Here is a 17,856-nt window from a genome sequence, read left to right on the forward strand (position 1 = left end):
GTTATAAAGAGACCAAATTCTTACTGAACATTCAAATAACTATACTGCCATGAAAATAACATTCAGTAAGAGTTTCCAGATTCCGGGCAGATTAGGCAGGGAGAAAAGATAAATGTTTATTTTTGTTTATAAAGACATAATCTACTGAATTGCTGTGTTTTATAGGTCATATCAGAGAAAGGGTTTCTTAAACCTAGAAAATGAAAAACATTAAAGAACCAGCAATATGCTGGGCAAAGGTCATAGAAGAATCATAATCATTCTTTATCAGACTCGTGTGGTAAATTCAGGTGTTTCTTAATTTGGGATTAGTGGTTTTATGAATCCACAAGCTTTTCTGTTTGTTCTAGAAACCATTTGTCCAGGGATAGGATTTTAAAATTTCTAACCAATGACATCAGAAGCCTGTACCCCACAGTACCTACTGTACTCTTTACCGTGGGTCCAGGAGACAGTCTTCTTTTGTAAAACACTATCTGTGAGTGACTAAAGGCTTTAAATGGCCATGGTTAAAGATTAGATGAGAGTTCTTTATAATGCAGTTGACAAGGAAATGTAGTTATCTCTGTGACATTCATTTTAAGATAACTGGAGGTATGACTAATCACATTCTACCAGGACATGGACAGCTAGGACATTGACAAATTTCCAACAATCCAAGAAACTTCGTCCTTTTAATAGAGACGGAATTTCAACCTCTCATTTTGCATCTATATACTATTGGGCTCATTTCTTAAAAAAAAAAAATTATATATATATATATAAATGCATTCAATCAGCCAGTTTATTCACGTGAATAAGATATTCCTCTGTTTCTTTTTCTCTCCCCTCCGCTCCCTGTCCCCTTCTGTAGACAGATCCGTTACAGCTTTCTGTGCCCATGTGGGTTTTGTCCTTTCCTCTTCCTATTCTGGAACAACCTTTAAACAACCTGTGTGCAACTACTGTAGGATAAAATTGCTTTCCTTTTTATACTTAACAAAAACACATCTTTCATACCTTTCAGGGCTTACGAGATGCTCCCCTTCTTTGTTGTTTCTAGTACTTATATTTACATATATTGATTCACATTCTTAGCCCTTAATAGCCTTAATTTCCAGTGAAAATGAGGAAGTCGATAGTTGTGAACTGCCACATATCAGCATTCTGTAAGTTAGCATTTTTATGAATGTAGCACTTCAGCTTCCAGAGGTATATGCTTCTTTATAATGCAATTTCTTTTTTTTTTTTAAGTTTTTATTTATTTTGAGAGTGAGAGCAAGAGAGGGGCAGAGAGAGGGAGGAAGAGAATCCCAAGCAGGCTCTGCACTTCAGCACAGAGCCTGACCTGGGGCTCAGTCCCATGAACTGTGAGATCATGACCTGAGCCAAAAACAAGAGTCAGATGCTCAACCAACTGAGCCACTCAGGTGACCCTATCATACCATTTCTTAATGTGGTGAAAGACCATGTTTATTAACAGGCCCAAAATATCTTTTGTCTTTCTGTAAAAATAAGTCAAAAGTAGATAAACTTACGTTTTGTAATTAATGTTTTGGCATTTTATTTGGAACTGACCTAGACCCAGAAATAGACAACTGCTTCACTTAAAATTCAAACTGAAGACACACCTCTGGCTTGGGAGCATAAACTTTGATGCTGGATAATAAAACCTTGACACTCTTGAGGGGAAAGTGGAAAAATGTAAGGGATAGCCAGTTCCATCAAGCAACAGTTCTTTCCTCCACAGGCAATTAGAGCAACTAAGGAACAGACTGATTGCTGAGGAATTGAAGCAGTACTGTTAGCTCCGGGGTTTATGCAGTTGCGGACGCACACTTGGCCGTTTGCAAGTAAGCACTGCCTACCCCATTTTAATTCACTTTACATAGCCAGTATTGTTTCACAAGGCCTTCATTTATCATTAAATCCAGCAAATTACTGCTTGTTTTGATGGGCAGAAAAGGACCACAAGAATAGTTCCTACTAGAAAACCCTAAAAACAAAAAATTTTATCACCGGCTTGCAGATGGCCTGAAATTGGCCCCCTCTACTTAGCCCAGCCAGCAGCTGTCCGTGTTACTGCACCAACCACGGGTCACACTTTCCTCGCAGTTCCTTTTCAACCCTTCTTAACAAGACCTGCTTCATGGCTTTAAAGAATACAACGTTGAAACTTGAACTAGATTTTGTCCCTGGCAATTTAAATATTCACAAAATTATCATAAAAGAAGCTTTATTTGAAACTTCTGGCAATGTCAAATCTGCAGGACATTGCTTTTACGTTGAGTTTGCAGAAGTAACTAAGGTTGTAGCAGAGTCCATTTATGAGAGAAATCTTGAAGCACATAAATATGGTTCACTACAGATATTCACTCTGAGATCATCTGCACCTAAAAGAAAGTGTTTTATGAGACCTTATTGCTCTAGACCAGGGGTTGGCAAACTACAGCCCACAGACCAGCCCAGTCTGCTGATGTGGGGCCTGCGAGGTAAGAATGATTTTTACATTTTAACAGTGTTATTTAAACATACAAAAAGAAAAAGAATATGCACCAGAGATGTATGTGGCCTGCAATGCCTCACATATTCGCGATCTGGTTCTGGCAGTTTGCCGCCTCTTTAGACCTCCAGCAAACAAACTCCGTAATGGAAATACAGTATAATACTTAGTACTTCCCACCACACTTCCCTGCAAAATGACTGGCATATTTGTCAGCATGAAAATACTTCCTACACTTAAGACCTCTCTCACGTCTTTGTTGAATGTAGTAATAGCATTTGTGTTTAAACATTTACACTATAAAGTTACTTCTTCATATCAGTTTTACTAGATTGTCAATAGCCTGCTGCAAAGTGCCTAAAACTTTGAAAAAAAAATTACATGATTTTGTTTTCATTATGAAGGAAATTCCATTCCATACTGGAAAATCCAACGATGCTAGGTGCATTCCGGTTTTAAGCTGACTTCCAAAAAGTTGAGATCTTTTGGCCATTCTTCTTCATGCCATATAAAATGTGTCATGTGGCAGTTGTCAAGGACCTAGTAAGCCATCATAGTCATGAGTACTGTTTTTTTTTTCTAAAAGGAAAAGTTCAAAGCCCTTCCACAATTAGTCCTTGTTTCTTTTTTGCTTTTTAGAGCTAAATTATTTACTAGGAATTAACGTGTGAGTCTATTTTAATGGGTATTGTCAATTTCTGTTTAATGTACTGATCGGGCATTGTTTAGTGTCCATCATTTCCATACTTGTAATATTTCTGAGTCATTAACGTGTCCAACAGATAAACTGTTCAAGCCAATGTAAAGGTTCCTAGTTTCATTCTGGTGCAGGTGTCTGTTCCACTAGCAGTTTAATAAACATAGGTTGTACTGAATCTATACAAGGAACTAACCATTTTCAGGCGATCTCCGATCTGCTTATTCACTTTTTCCATTTGATTTGCTGGTGCCACAATCATTCTTTTAGAAGATAGTAGAATTATGTATTTTTATCTAATCTGCTATAATCTAGGCTATATTTCATTACCTCTCTATAGGTGAAAATATTAAAAATGATGCTGTTTTGAATAAGACTTCTGGTAATGTTTTATCCCTGGTTCAAACTAATCTATACATTTATATAAAGGTAGGGCTTCCATGTTTAGTTGTACAGTTTGTGCACTGCACAAGGCATGCAGTTAAAGGAGGGGAGTTAGTGGAAGCTGATATCTAACCTGTGCTCAGTTTGTCAAGGTATGTGCCTTGATAGGATTCTATCCTGGGACACCTTTTCCTGATTTCTAGGTGAAGGGCTAGGCTAGCAGCAAAACTGTTCACAGGAAGGATTTTCTTTATCATTAGTTTTGAACTATATTGCAGTACCTTTCTCCTCCAAGCAGGGGTAATTTGCAAAGCAAAAGTTAGTGACTTTTCAATAAAACACTTATGATCTATTAACGCACAGCATTCTCAACTTTAGGAGCTCTAGAGTAAACACATGAACCTTCCAACTTCACACAAAGGGGAACAGATCAGAAACAGAAAATAACATATTGCATGAGCCATTGTAGGTGTGTGGTTTCTGTCCTTGGCAATGACTGACATGCCATCTGCAAGATGTAAAACATAACCAGAATTTCCTACATCTGCTTAGTATTACGAACAATAGCTGTTCAAATATTAGTTTTCCTATCCAAACTTGCTGGAATGAGTAGTTTGAATCACTGCTGACCATCTGGTAGATTCTCCAACTAGTTCCTCCCTCATGTGTCAGATGAGAAGGGACAGCCTTACCTGAATCAACAAGGATGCAAAGGAACACAAATACAAAGTGACCGGGACCCTGCTTTGTAAAAGGGGTGCCTGGAAAGGGGTTGGGATTGCTTTTATTCTACCTCAGAATGGTACACGCCTTTTTTTTTTTTAATTTTAGAGAGCGAGCAGGGGGTGTGGGGCAGTGGGGGAGAGAGAGAATCTTGAGTAGGGCTTGATCCCACAACCTGAGGATCATGACCTGAGCTGAAATCAAAAATCCCAAGATTAACTGACTGAGCAACCCAGGTACCCCAGTACATACCTTTCTACACCCACCCTACCTCTACACACAGGCATTCACCATTTGAGTGACTTTTTTAAAAACATGTTTTTAATGTTTATTTATTCTTGAGACAGAGGGAATGAGTGGGGGAGGGGGGCAGAGCAAGAGAGGGACACAGAATCCAAAGCAGGCCCCAGGCTCTGAGCTGTCAGCACAGAGCCCTACCCTACTCGGGGCTTGAACTCCTAAGCCGTGAGATCATGACCTGAGCCAAAGTCAGATGCCCAACCAACTGAGCCACCCAGGCACCCCTGAGTGACTTTTTAAAAAAAATTTTTTAGCATTTATTCAATTTTGAGAGACAGAGAATGAGTGGGGAAGGGGCAGAGAGAGAGGGAGACACAGAATCTGAGACAGACTGAGCCATCAGCACAGAGCCTGATGTGGGGCTCGAACCCACAAACTGTGAGATCATGACCTGACCTGAAGTAGGATGCTCAACCGACTGAGCCACGCAGGCACCCCCCTGAGTGACTTTTTATTGAGCTGAGTGACTAGGCTTAGCTCTAGCATGCCTGGGGTGAGTTTGTTTCTCTTGCTTTGTTTTTTCCCAGCTTTTTCTCGTGATTCAGCCTCAGACTGGAATACAGGATAGGGCTACCTAGGTGCTGAAGAGAGCAGGGTCTGTCTCACCTGTTAGGGCAGCCTAGTCCCAAAATAGGGCTGATTCTCAAATGTGGAGAAAGCATAAAAAGAGAAAGAAAGAGGTCTCATTTCTGGAACCATGCCGCGTGGGAACCATACGGCACTGTGCCGTCCACTCCACAAACCTTGAAACGCTGTGTCCATGTTCGGTCCTGTGGAGAATAAATCCTGCCCTGGGCACCTACACTCCTTTGCCCCAGAGTGTCCTGGAGGGAGGGAACAGATTGCTTTGAGAATGTGCGCTAGGGAACTAGAGAAAGGAACATTATGTTAAGAACCGCAGGGTGAGAGGAGTTAGGAAAGGAAAGACAGGCTGGTTACAGCAAGGAGCAAGACGGGAGTGCCTGGAGAGGTGAGCAGGAATCAAGTCACACACAGGGCTTTCAAAGCTGCGCTGAGAACCTGAATTTGGAAAGCACCTGGAAGGGTGGAGAATGGACTTCAAGGGAGCCAGTGTGGGCCAGGGATGCCAGAGAGAGAACGCGGTAGTCCCGACGGGAGGTAATGGTGAAGAGCAGCACTAGGGACAGGGACGGAGAATCAAATATAACTGAGTTATATGGGAAGCGGCAGAATTGGGGTGAGTTTATCAAGTAAGTCTGGAAAGGAATCTGGGTGCGAGAGCCCAAGTTCTGGTTCCTCGGGGTTTGTGGGTGCCAGAGGCCGGGCTGGTGCGGCTGGGGCACATGGGGTGGATGGCAGTAGCCTTGACCCAACACCCCTGAGGCAGCAGGCTCCCAGGGAGGCCCACTGCCATTAGTCCTGACGGGGCAGTTACATAGTTCATGTCCTTGTTGGTGTCTAAAGTCCTGGTGTGGGATCCTGGGCCCCAACTGAAAAGGAAGGGCATCTGCCCGTGGGCAGGTCACTTAACTTTCAATATTGGATTTTACAGCTGTAAAATGCAGGATTGTCGGAAGAGTCGCACCATGGTCTAGTCTGAGTCTAATTATAATGGGTTTTCTGAATAGGATCCTTGTAAGAATGCCTGGCCTGGCCTGCCAGGGGTACCTCCAAACGTGTGGACAACCTTAAGGAGTCAACCTCCCTTCTGGATCCCTTCCCACGACCAGTTTGCCCAGGAACAAGGGGCCATCAAGCTTCCCTCCCCTTCCTGGTTGTCAGGTACCAGCCTGCGCTCACAGAACCTGTTTGTCTTGGAGGTGGGGACAGATTCCTCTGCCTTATCCCACCCCGGCTTTTCAGGCTAGGGTGTGGCCCAGGAAGCACTGGGCTGAGATTTCTGACCTGGGATTAAAACACCCTCCCTTTGTTGTAGAAGAGGGCTGGGAGTTAGCTGTTTTAATTATTTAAAAAAATTTTTTTGATCTTTATTTATTTTTGAGAGAGAGAGAAAGACAGAGTGTGAGGAGGGGCAGAGAGAGAGGGAGACACAGAATCCGAAGCAGGCTCCAGGCTCTGAGCCATCAGCACAGAGCCCGACGCCGGGCTCCAAGCCACAGACCTCGAGATCGTGACCTGAGTCGAAGTTGGACACTTGACTGACTGAGCCACCCAGGCGCCCAGGCTGTTTTAATTCTATCTCTGAACAGCACACACCTTTCTGAAGCCACCCTGCCACACACAAACACTAGATACATCTCACTAGGCTCCTCTTTGGCCATTCCAGAGCCTTCTTAGAGGGGTCATAGTTGCCTATCCTAAAGTCTGGTCATTTTACTCCAATAAACCTGCCCCCCCACCCCCATTTAACGTTTCTCCCCATACTAACTCATCCCTAAACTTTCCCCACAGGCATTTCTGCTAAGGAGAAAAGATGCCTTTTGTGGGGCTTGAAGAAAATGAGTTAATTATGTCATTCTGCTCACCTGGGTGACTGCTCCGTGCCAGGCCTCGGACCCTTGGCCACGAGTGGGACAGGAGCTGCTCGGTGTGGGGAGAAATACGGTCGGTCCCTCCCTGGGGCTCTACTCTTGGCCTCGTGAGCCCCAGATTTAATTGGTGCTCCCATCATCTTTCAGATTTCACCTGCCAGCAACTTTCCAGGGAGTCTGGGCTTCCTAGTCCTCCAGCCTCCTCTCACCATCCCCACCCAAACCTACCGGGCCCCCACCTTCCTGCCACCACTCACTTCCTTTTCATCGTTCTCCCCTCTCCCTTCTCTCATCCAGCCACTCCTCCCCGCTCNATGGGCTGCTACAGTGGACTCTTGAAAACAGAGACTTGCCAAAACATTCAAAGGGCCAAGTCAAAACGCCAGGTATGGCATTCAAACCCTTCTCAAGGCACGTCTATCTCTGTGTCTTCAACTCTCAATATTTACCCCTCCAAACACATTACACCTGGAATGTTTCCCAGGGCTGTTTGTTCCCACTTCTGTCCCTCACCTCAGGGTGTCTGCTGGGAAAAGTTTCCATCTCAAAACCCATGTGGTGGCTTAAATGTGGCCATAAAGTTTTGGAGCCCCTCCTCATCCCTTGTACGTGGGCTGGTCTTGTGATTTGCCTTGACCGACAGAATGTGGTGGAAGTGACATGATGCACGTTCTGAAGGCCAGGCCTCCAAGGCCTTGTCGCCTCTGCCTTCACCATCTTGGAACGCTGAGACCACCGCGCTGTGAGGCAGCCCAGGGTGAGAGAGCACAACGAGAGTGAGGCCCAGCTGTCCCAGGTGAGCACAGCCCCCAGCTTACCCGTTAAGTGAATAGAGCCACGTGAGAGAGTCCAGGCCGGTCCTGCACAAGAGCCTTCCAGGAGACCCACAGAATCCTGAAAAATAACAAATGCTGGTTGTTTCAAGCTAAGTTTGGGGATGGTTTAGGGACACCTGGGTGGCTCAGTCGGTTAAACATCCAACTTCGGCTCAGGCCATGATCTCACAGTCCATGAGTTCGAGCCCTGCATCAGGCTCTGTGCTGATGGCTCAGAGCCTGAAGGCTGCTTTAAATTTTGTCCTCCCTCCCCCTCCACTCTCTCTGACCCTCCACCACTCGTGCTCTGTCTCACTCTGTCTCTCAAAAATAAATAAATGTTAAAAAAATGTTTTTAATAAAAAAGTTTGGGGATGGTTTGCTGTGCAGCAATAGATCACTGATATAATCCAGTTCTAATGTGAGCTCTTCCTTGGCTCACTCAGTTCCCTTCTCCAAGTTCCTCTCTGTGTTTTTGTATGCATCACCCCCCTTTATAATCACTTAATATCTGGCTCTCCCAAGAGATGGTGAGCTCTTGAGGACCAAGGCTGAGGCTGAGTCACCTATCTCCTGACCACTCACAGTGATAATGGGATGGAGCCCTTGATGATTTGCCAAATTCAGTAAGTACAGATATCATACATGTGCTTAGAAATATGCCCGTATGGGGGTGCCTGGGTGGCTTAGTCGGTTAAGCGTCCGACTTTCGCTTAGGTCACGATCTCGCGGTTCGTGGGTTCGAGCCCCGCGTCGGGCTCTGTGCTGACTGCCAGCTCAGAGCCTGGAGCCTGTTTCAGAGTGTGACTCCCTCTCTCTCTGACCCTCCCCTGCTCACGCNCTTGATCCCACAACCTGAGGATCATGACCTGAGCTGAAATCAAAAATCCCAAGATTAACTGACTGAGCAACCCAGGTACCCCAGTACATACCTTTCTACAGCCACCCTACCTCTACACACAGGCATTCACCATTTGAGTGACTTTTTTAAAAACATGTTTTTAATGTTTATTTATTCTTGAGACAGAGGGAATGAGTGGGGGAGGGGGGCAGAGCAAGAGAGGGACACAGAATCCAAAGCAGGCCCCAGGCTCTGAGCTGTCAGCACAGAGCCCTACCCTACTCGGGGCTTGAACTCCTAAGCCGTGAGATCATGACCTGAGCCAAAGTCAGATGCCCAACCAACTGAGCCACCCAGGCACCCCTGAGTGACTTTTTAAAAAAAATTTTTTAGCATTTATTCAATTTTGAGAGACAGAGAATGAGTGGGGAAGGGGCAGAGAGAGAGGGAGACACAGAATCTGAGACAGACTGAGCCATCAGCACAGAGCCTGATGTGGGGCTCGAACCCACAAACTGTGAGATCATGACCTGACCTGAAGTAGGATGCTCAACCGACTGAGCCACGCAGGCACCCCCCTGAGTGACTTTTTATTGAGCTGAGTGACTAGGCTTAGCTCTAGCATGCCTGGGGTGAGTTTGTTTCTCTTGCTTTGTTTTTTCCCAGCTTTTTCTCGTGATTCAGCCTCAGACTGGAATACAGGATAGGGCTACCTAGGTGCTGAAGAGAGCAGGGTCTGTCTCACCTGTTAGGGCAGCCTAGTCCCAAAATAGGGCTGATTCTCAAATGTGGAGAAAGCATAAAAAGAGAAAGAAAGAGGTCTCATTTCTGGAACCATGCCGCGTGGGAACCATACGGCACTGTGCCGTCCACTCCACAAACCTTGAAACGCTGTGTCCATGTTCGGTCCTGTGGAGAATAAATCCTGCCCTGGGCACCTACACTCCTTTGCCCCAGAGTGTCCTGGAGGGAGGGAACAGATTGCTTTGAGAATGTGCGCTAGGGAACTAGAGAAAGGAACATTATGTTAAGAACCGCAGGGTGAGAGGAGTTAGGAAAGGAAAGACAGGCTGGTTACAGCAAGGAGCAAGACGGGAGTGCCTGGAGAGGTGAGCAGGAATCAAGTCACACACAGGGCTTTCAAAGCTGCGCTGAGAACCTGAATTTGGAAAGCACCTGGAAGGGTGGAGAATGGACTTCAAGGGAGCCAGTGTGGGCCAGGGATGCCAGAGAGAGAACGCGGTAGTCCCGACGGGAGGTAATGGTGAAGAGCAGCACTAGGGACAGGGACGGAGAATCAAATATAACTGAGTTATATGGGAAGCGGCAGAATTGGGGTGAGTTTATCAAGTAAGTCTGGAAAGGAATCTGGGTGCGAGAGCCCAAGTTCTGGTTCCTCGGGGTTTGTGGGTGCCAGAGGCCGGGCTGGTGCGGCTGGGGCACATGGGGTGGATGGCAGTAGCCTTGACCCAACACCCCTGAGGCAGCAGGCTCCCAGGGAGGCCCACTGCCATTAGTCCTGACGGGGCAGTTACATAGTTCATGTCCTTGTTGGTGTCTAAAGTCCTGGTGTGGGATCCTGGGCCCCAACTGAAAAGGAAGGGCATCTGCCCGTGGGCAGGTCACTTAACTTTCAATATTGGATTTTACAGCTGTAAAATGCAGGATTGTCGGAAGAGTCGCACCATGGTCTAGTCTGAGTCTAATTATAATGGGTTTTCTGAATAGGATCCTTGTAAGAATGCCTGGCCTGGCCTGCCAGGGGTACCTCCAAACGTGTGGACAACCTTAAGGAGTCAACCTCCCTTCTGGATCCCTTCCCACGACCAGTTTGCCCAGGAACAAGGGGCCATCAAGCTTCCCTCCCCTTCCTGGTTGTCAGGTACCAGCCTGCGCTCACAGAACCTGTTTGTCTTGGAGGTGGGGACAGATTCCTCTGCCTTATCCCACCCCGGCTTTTCAGGCTAGGGTGTGGCCCAGGAAGCACTGGGCTGAGATTTCTGACCTGGGATTAAAACACCCTCCCTTTGTTGTAGAAGAGGGCTGGGAGTTAGCTGTTTTAATTATTTAAAAAAATTTTTTTGATCTTTATTTATTTTTGAGAGAGAGAGAAAGACAGAGTGTGAGGAGGGGCAGAGAGAGAGGGAGACACAGAATCCGAAGCAGGCTCCAGGCTCTGAGCCATCAGCACAGAGCCCGACGCCGGGCTCCAAGCCACAGACCTCGAGATCGTGACCTGAGTCGAAGTTGGACACTTGACTGACTGAGCCACCCAGGCGCCCAGGCTGTTTTAATTCTATCTCTGAACAGCACACACCTTTCTGAAGCCACCCTGCCACACACAAACACTAGATACATCTCACTAGGCTCCTCTTTGGCCATTCCAGAGCCTTCTTAGAGGGGTCATAGTTGCCTATCCTAAAGTCTGGTCATTTTACTCCAATAAACCTGCCCCCCCACCCCCATTTAACGTTTCTCCCCATACTAACTCATCCCTAAACTTTCCCCACAGGCATTTCTGCTAAGGAGAAAAGATGCCTTTTGTGGGGCTTGAAGAAAATGAGTTAATTATGTCATTCTGCTCACCTGGGTGACTGCTCCGTGCCAGGCCTCGGACCCTTGGCCACGAGTGGGACAGGAGCTGCTCGGTGTGGGGAGAAATACGGTCGGTCCCTCCCTGGGGCTCTACTCTTGGCCTCGTGAGCCCCAGATTTAATTGGTGCTCCCATCATCTTTCAGATTTCACCTGCCAGCAACTTTCCAGGGAGTCTGGGCTTCCTAGTCCTCCAGCCTCCTCTCACCATCCCCACCCAAACCTACCGGGCCCCCACCTTCCTGCCACCACTCACTTCCTTTTCATCGTTCTCCCCTCTCCCTTCTCTCATCCAGCCACTCCTCNGCCCCTCCTCCGCGCCCCCCCCCGACCCCCGCCCCAGGCCCTTCTAAATTAGCAAGAAGGACACGGAGCCTGAGAGGTGAGCACTCTCACAGAATGTCCATAAAGCACCAATCTACGAAGACATCAGCCTGCCATCCTGACATCCCTGCCCAGCCTAGGCAGGACTGCACCCCGCTGTCCCGGGGACCACCGTCTGCCTCCGGGGTCCCCGCCCCCAGCCTTGCTCTCCAGCACCCGTACCACCATATGGGCTGCTACAGTGGACTCTTGAAAACAGAGACTTGCCAAAACATTCAAAGGGCCAAGTCAAAACGCCAGGTATGGCATTCAAACCCTTCTCAAGGCACGTCTATCTCTGTGTCTTCAACTCTCAATATTTACCCCTCCAAACACATTACACCTGGAATGTTTCCCAGGGCTGTTTGTTCCCACTTCTGTCCCTCACCTCAGGGTGTCTGCTGGGAAAAGTTTCCATCTCAAAACCCATGTGGTGGCTTAAATGTGGCCATAAAGTTTTGGAGCCCCTCCTCATCCCTTGTACGTGGGCTGGTCTTGTGATTTGCCTTGACCGACAGAATGTGGTGGAAGTGACATGATGCACGTTCTGAAGGCCAGGCCTCCAAGGCCTTGTCGCCTCTGCCTTCACCATCTTGGAACGCTGAGACCACCGCGCTGTGAGGCAGCCCAGGGTGAGAGAGCACAACGAGAGTGAGGCCCAGCTGTCCCAGGTGAGCACAGCCCCCAGCTTACCCGTTAAGTGAATAGAGCCACGTGAGAGAGTCCAGGCCGGTCCTGCACAAGAGCCTTCCAGGAGACCCACAGAATCCTGAAAAATAACAAATGCTGGTTGTTTCAAGCTAAGTTTGGGGATGGTTTAGGGACACCTGGGTGGCTCAGTCGGTTAAACATCCAACTTCGGCTCAGGCCATGATCTCACAGTCCATGAGTTCGAGTCCTGCATCAGGCTCTGTGCTGATGGCTCAGAGCATGAAGGCTGCTTTAAATTTTGTCCTCCCTCCCCCTCCACTCTCTCTGCCCCTCCACCCCTCGTGCTCTGTCTCACTCTGTCTCTCAAAAATAAATAAATGTTAAAAAAATGTTTTTAATAAAAAAGTTTGGGGATGGTTTGCTGTGCAGCAATAGATCACTGATATAATCCAGTTCTAATGTGAGCTCTTCCTTGGCTCACTCAGTTCCCTTCTCCAAGTTCCTCTCTGTGTTTTTGTATGCATCACCCCCCTTTATAATCACTTAATATCTGGCTCTCCCAAGAGATGGTGAGCTCTTGAGGACCAAGGCTGAGGCTGAGTCACCTATCTCCTGACCACTCACAGTGATAATGGGATGGAGCCCTTGATGATTTGCCAAATTCAGTAAGTACAGATATCATACATGTGCTTAGAAATATGCCCGTATGGGGGTGCCTGGGTGGCTTAGTCGGTTAAGCGTCCGACTTTCGCTTAGGTCACGATCTCGCGGTTCGTGGGTTCGAGCCCCGCGTCGGGCTCTGTGCTGACTGCCAGCTCAGAGCCTGGAGCCTGTTTCAGTCTGTGACTCCCTCTCTCTCTGACCCTCCCCTGCTCACGCTGTCTCTCTCTCTCGTCTAGAAATAAATAAAAATATTTAAAAAAAAAAAAAAAAAGAAATATGACCATATGAATATTCTACATACAATTTACTCAACAACGACTTTAGAGCATCTCCTATGTTAACAGGACAGGTCCCAGGCCCTGGGGTCGCTCTCAGTCCAGCAGGGAAAGGTGATCATTACAATACAGCCTTATGGTATCTGAGTCCGGTATTTGCCGAAGCATACAAGACAGCCGTGGGTGGAGTCAAGAAAACCAGAAGAGATGGCATTCACCTTCACTGCAAAGGGTAAGCAGCCAGCGAAGGGAGGAAGCTTAGAGCTGTCCCCCACTTCATCCTCCCTCCAAGGAGGAGGAGGAAGTCATGGATTGGTCAGATTCAAGAATACTGAACTGAGCCACAGTCCTGGGAGTTGGGCCTCCGCATGTGGAAGAAGGGGGTTAAAGGTAAGTCCCAGTGTGGGGACAGCTCCTGTCTGTTCCTTCTCTCTCAGATACTCGAGGTAAGACGGGGGCTTGGGCTGCTTCCCATCGGCAAGGAGGTGCGTTCTCTCCCCCTCCTCACACCCCTCCTCTTAGAGGGTGAAGCAAGAGCCAGAGGGAGGCAGGAGGAGGGAAAGGAACCAGGACAAAGCTTCTGAGTCAGGGCGCCATGTCTGAAAGCCTGTCACATGCCTGTGCGCATCGTCCCCAGGAATACCTCAAGGTGAAGGGGGCTGGTGGATGGCCCAGGAGTCCGTGTTGCATTCAGCCATCTCGGCATCAAACCAGAGGACGGAATAATCAACAGGAACTTTTTCTGTTCCTAGGAAAATAAGAGACTCCCAGGCAGCGTGAATAGCCTTGCAAAGGAGAGCAAACATACATATAGAGCAATAAACAGAAAGAATTGCAGTGAGAAGGTCACAAAGGAACTTCAGATAATCCCACTCTGCTCAATAAACATTCTTGTGTTACTTCATTGCTAATAGTACTGCAGTTCCCATTCACAGCATGCCATTCATGAGTCAAAGTACCTTGTACATATCAATTCATGTCATCCTCTGAGGCACCGAGATCAATAACTTGCCTACTTCCCACAAATGAGGAACCTGAGATTCTGAAGGGAAACCTGAGTGGCAGGCGTGTCCTCTTTTATCAACGTTGCTACTTGGCAGCTATGATAACAATGACACACGCGTCACTGCGCTGGTCGTAACAGGTTTCCTGCAGGAGGTGGTACTTGAAATTCTATTCTCATTCATTCTTTTATTCTTTCATCCATTGAAAAAAAAAAAAAAGTGTTGCCTGCCGCAAATATACCAGGCACAGGACACACCACTGAGTGTATAGCGATGATAAGATAGACTTGGGCCATTTTGCTGCCTCTCCTGCCTTGGTGCATCAAAACGCGGAAGCAGGAACACAGGAGGACACACAGGATCCTACCTCTAGTATTTCTAATGGGACTCAGTGACGATACCAACACTTGCAGGGTTCTTTCACTTTTTTGGGTAGTATTGGTACAGCCATTATTTTACTGAACACCTGCTTTGTGCCCATCTTGCACTCGACACGGAGCATGATTATAAGACACAAATCCTAGAGCACAATTCAATACAGTCACATCTGCTATGTGCAGAGGACTCAATCTGAAAATATTTATCAAGCACCTGCTTTAGCAAAGTAGTCGTTCAACAAAGATTTATTGGCACTTCTGATAATCCTAACAGATAACGTTTGCTGAATACCTGCTATGTACCAAGTAGCACATTAAATCCTTTACACACATTACCATTTAATCGTCACATCACAGTGACTGTTAGGAGGTAGATATTAGAAAGCTTAAATCAACTTGCTTAGAACATGGGGTTAGAAACTAACAGGGGCAGGGGTGCTTGGCTGGCTCAACCAGTTAAGTGTCCGACTTTGGCTCAGGTCATGATCTCATGGTTCTTGAGTTCAAGCCCTGCGCCTGGCTCTGTGCTGACAGCTCAGAACCTGGAGCCTGCTTCTGATTCTGTGTCTCCCTCTCTTTCTGCCCCTCCCCTGCTCATGCTCTGTCTCTGTCTCTCACAAAATTAAAATAAACATTAAAAAAACTTTTTTAAATAGAAAGAAAGAAACTAGCAGAAGCAGTATTTAAACCTGGGCAAGCAGCGTTTTCCACCACTACATTATCTGCCCTCTCACCCTGTGCGGGTACTGGTGGTGAGCCACACAGATGGCCTGCCTGCCCTCAAGATGCTTACAGACTAGGAAGCAAGATACACTTTCATGTTTTATTTATTTATTTATTTATTTAAATTTTTATAGTTTATTTTTGAGACAGAGAGAGACAGAACATGAACTGGGGAGGGGGCAGAGAGAGAGGGAGACAGAATCTGAAACAGGCTCCAGGTTCTGAGCTGCCAGCACAGAACCCGATGTGGGGCTCGAACCCACGAACCGCGAGATCATGACCTGAGCCGAAGCCGGATGCTTAACCGACTGAGTCACCCAGGTGCCCCTCATGTTTTTTTAATTTTATTTTAGAGAGAGGCAGAGAGAGCAAGTGGGGGAGAGGGGCTCGATCTCACAACCGCGAGATCATGACCTGAGCTGACATCAAGAGTCGGATGCCCAACTCACTGGACCACCCAGGCGCCCCAAAAGAAGATACACTTTAAAACAAATAATGTTCTGGTCTCCTTTGAGCTACATTAAATCCTAGTCAAGGATATACCTATTCAGTGGACCTAGAGGCTGAGGGGGCTGAGCGGGCATTAAGTAGGCAAAGGAGGGAGAGGGGGTCCATCCAGGCAGGCGAGCTCCACAGTAGAAGGAGGTAGAAAGAGCTTGGCAGTCTAAGGCAGTGACTTGGCTCATGGCCAGGGCAGGTGGCTGATAGTAGAAAGCTGAAGCAAAGAGCATGGGGAGTGGCATGAAATCTGCATGTACACAGGTACCCCAGCTCCTTTGGAGGAAGGAGCTGCTGAGAGCAAGGAAGTGTGTGGAGGCTACGTCATCTGAGCAGCAGATGCTACTTTGGGTTAGCCTGTTGATAGTGGGAATGGAAGAGGACAGGCAGATGAAACATGTAGGGGTTAAAATCAAACAGGCTCCGGTGGAGGGATGAAGAAAAGGAAGGAGCCAGGCACGGTTTGGGGCTTGACCAAAAGCCACAGTGGGTGGTGGCACTCTGGAAGAATCCTGGGGACGAAGATGACAGCTGAGGTTGCACCTGGGGTGGCCGTGGACCGCCACATCGAGTCTCTAGGTAATAGGTGGCTGATCGGACAAATGGCACTGGAGCTTGGAGGTCCTACAACGAAGGAGATGTCTAGGACAGAGCCCTGGGGACCTCCCACTATTAGAGGAGGAAGGAGGAGGAAATGACCAAAGGGAATTGAGAGACGTGGCTAAAGGAGGAGAAGGAAAGCCAGGAGAGAGTGGCATCTCTGAAACAAGAGATGAGTGTGTTTCAAGGACAGGAGCCGGTGTGACCGGATTTAGCAGGGAGGAAACACAAGAAAGTCTACTGTGATCTGGAATTTGTCTCGGGGATTCTTCATGAAAGCAGGGCTTGAGGTGCCCCTGGGCAGGCGGGGGGAGTTAGATACACAGAAAAGAGGGCCTGACCTGGCATATTCAGGGAACAGAAAATAATACCCGCAAACACACACACACACACACACACACACACACACACACACACACACACACGGAGTGGGGTCAGAGGATGCCAAAGAGGATGTAATGTCGTTGACTGGCCACTTTACGGTCATTTAATGCTCCCAACAACCCTGCAAAGTTGGAATCGACTCTTTCTTACAGAGAACACTCAGCCCTAGATATCTGAAGCGATGTGCTCAAGAGGATACATTAAGTGGTGATGCCAGAACGTTTTGGGTCTGAGTCCAGTGCTATCACCTCAGGCTTCCTTGACTAGGGTGGCAAAGGAGGAAATAAATCAGAGAGGGTCAGGGCGGACAGGGACTGAGGAGGGAATAAGGGCGGAGAGATACGGATCCAGGAATTCCAGGGTATTGAGTCTGGATAGGAGTTGAGCGTGGCGAGAGTCGGGGCCTCTGGTTGGAGTAACGAGGTGGAAGGTGATGCCATTTACTGAGGTAGAAAAGCAGGATATTAATTCACGGGAAGATGAAGACTTTGATTTTGACTTTGACGTGAGGACACTTTGCCTGGGTGGATTGGGGAGGGGGGGGGAACGGGCGGTCAGAAGACAATGAGATTCCAAAAGCTGGAACACTCCAGACCGTGTGAGATGGGCGATGCTTTGGTGGAATCTTAAATTGTGGTTTCTCCTTAACCCTGGAGCAGCAAAGTCGAGAAGGGGCGTGTTCTGGGAGAGAGCGATGGGGCAAGGGTGCCCTTCTGAAGTCAAAGATGACTCCTGGCTCACCACCCACTCGGTTTCCCCCGCAGATGGCGCTTCCCTGCCGCCGGTCCATGAATCCTAAGACTCTGACCTTCTTTCTGGTGGGTGTGAGTTTCTTGGCCCTGCACCTGTGGTTTCTCCAAGCCGCCAGGTCCCAGCAGGAGAGCACGTGGGGTGGATCCACCGAGGCCGCCCCCGCTGCTCCTGTGGCCGCGCAGCCGTTGACGTTCAGCCCATGCGTGGCCAACGACTCCGTCAACGCCACGGAGGGCTTCGAGCAGCTTCCGGAGCGCATCCAGGACTTCCTGCTGTA

At 47.8% G+C, this 17,856-nt stretch overlaps 1 protein-coding gene across 1 annotated transcript in view; it reads left to right on the forward strand.

Moving 5' to 3' along the window:
• Positions 1 to 17,551: 17,551 nt before the first annotated feature.
• Positions 17,552 to 17,856, forward strand: part of B3GNT6 (UDP-GlcNAc:betaGal beta-1,3-N-acetylglucosaminyltransferase 6) — an 839-nt gene continuing 534 nt past the window's right edge. Inside the window, exon 1 of the mRNA XM_077767570.1 lies at positions 17,552 to 17,850. Coding sequence (XP_077623696.1) covers positions 17,552 to 17,850 — 299 coding nt within the window. The remainder of the gene's footprint in view (positions 17,851 to 17,856) is intronic.

Source organism: Crocuta crocuta, unplaced genomic scaffold, assembly GCF_008692635.1.
Source record: "Crocuta crocuta isolate KB4526 unplaced genomic scaffold, BGI_CrCroc_1.0 scaffold561, whole genome shotgun sequence".
In the NCBI taxonomy this organism is placed as follows: domain Eukaryota; kingdom Metazoa; phylum Chordata; class Mammalia; order Carnivora; family Hyaenidae; genus Crocuta; species Crocuta crocuta.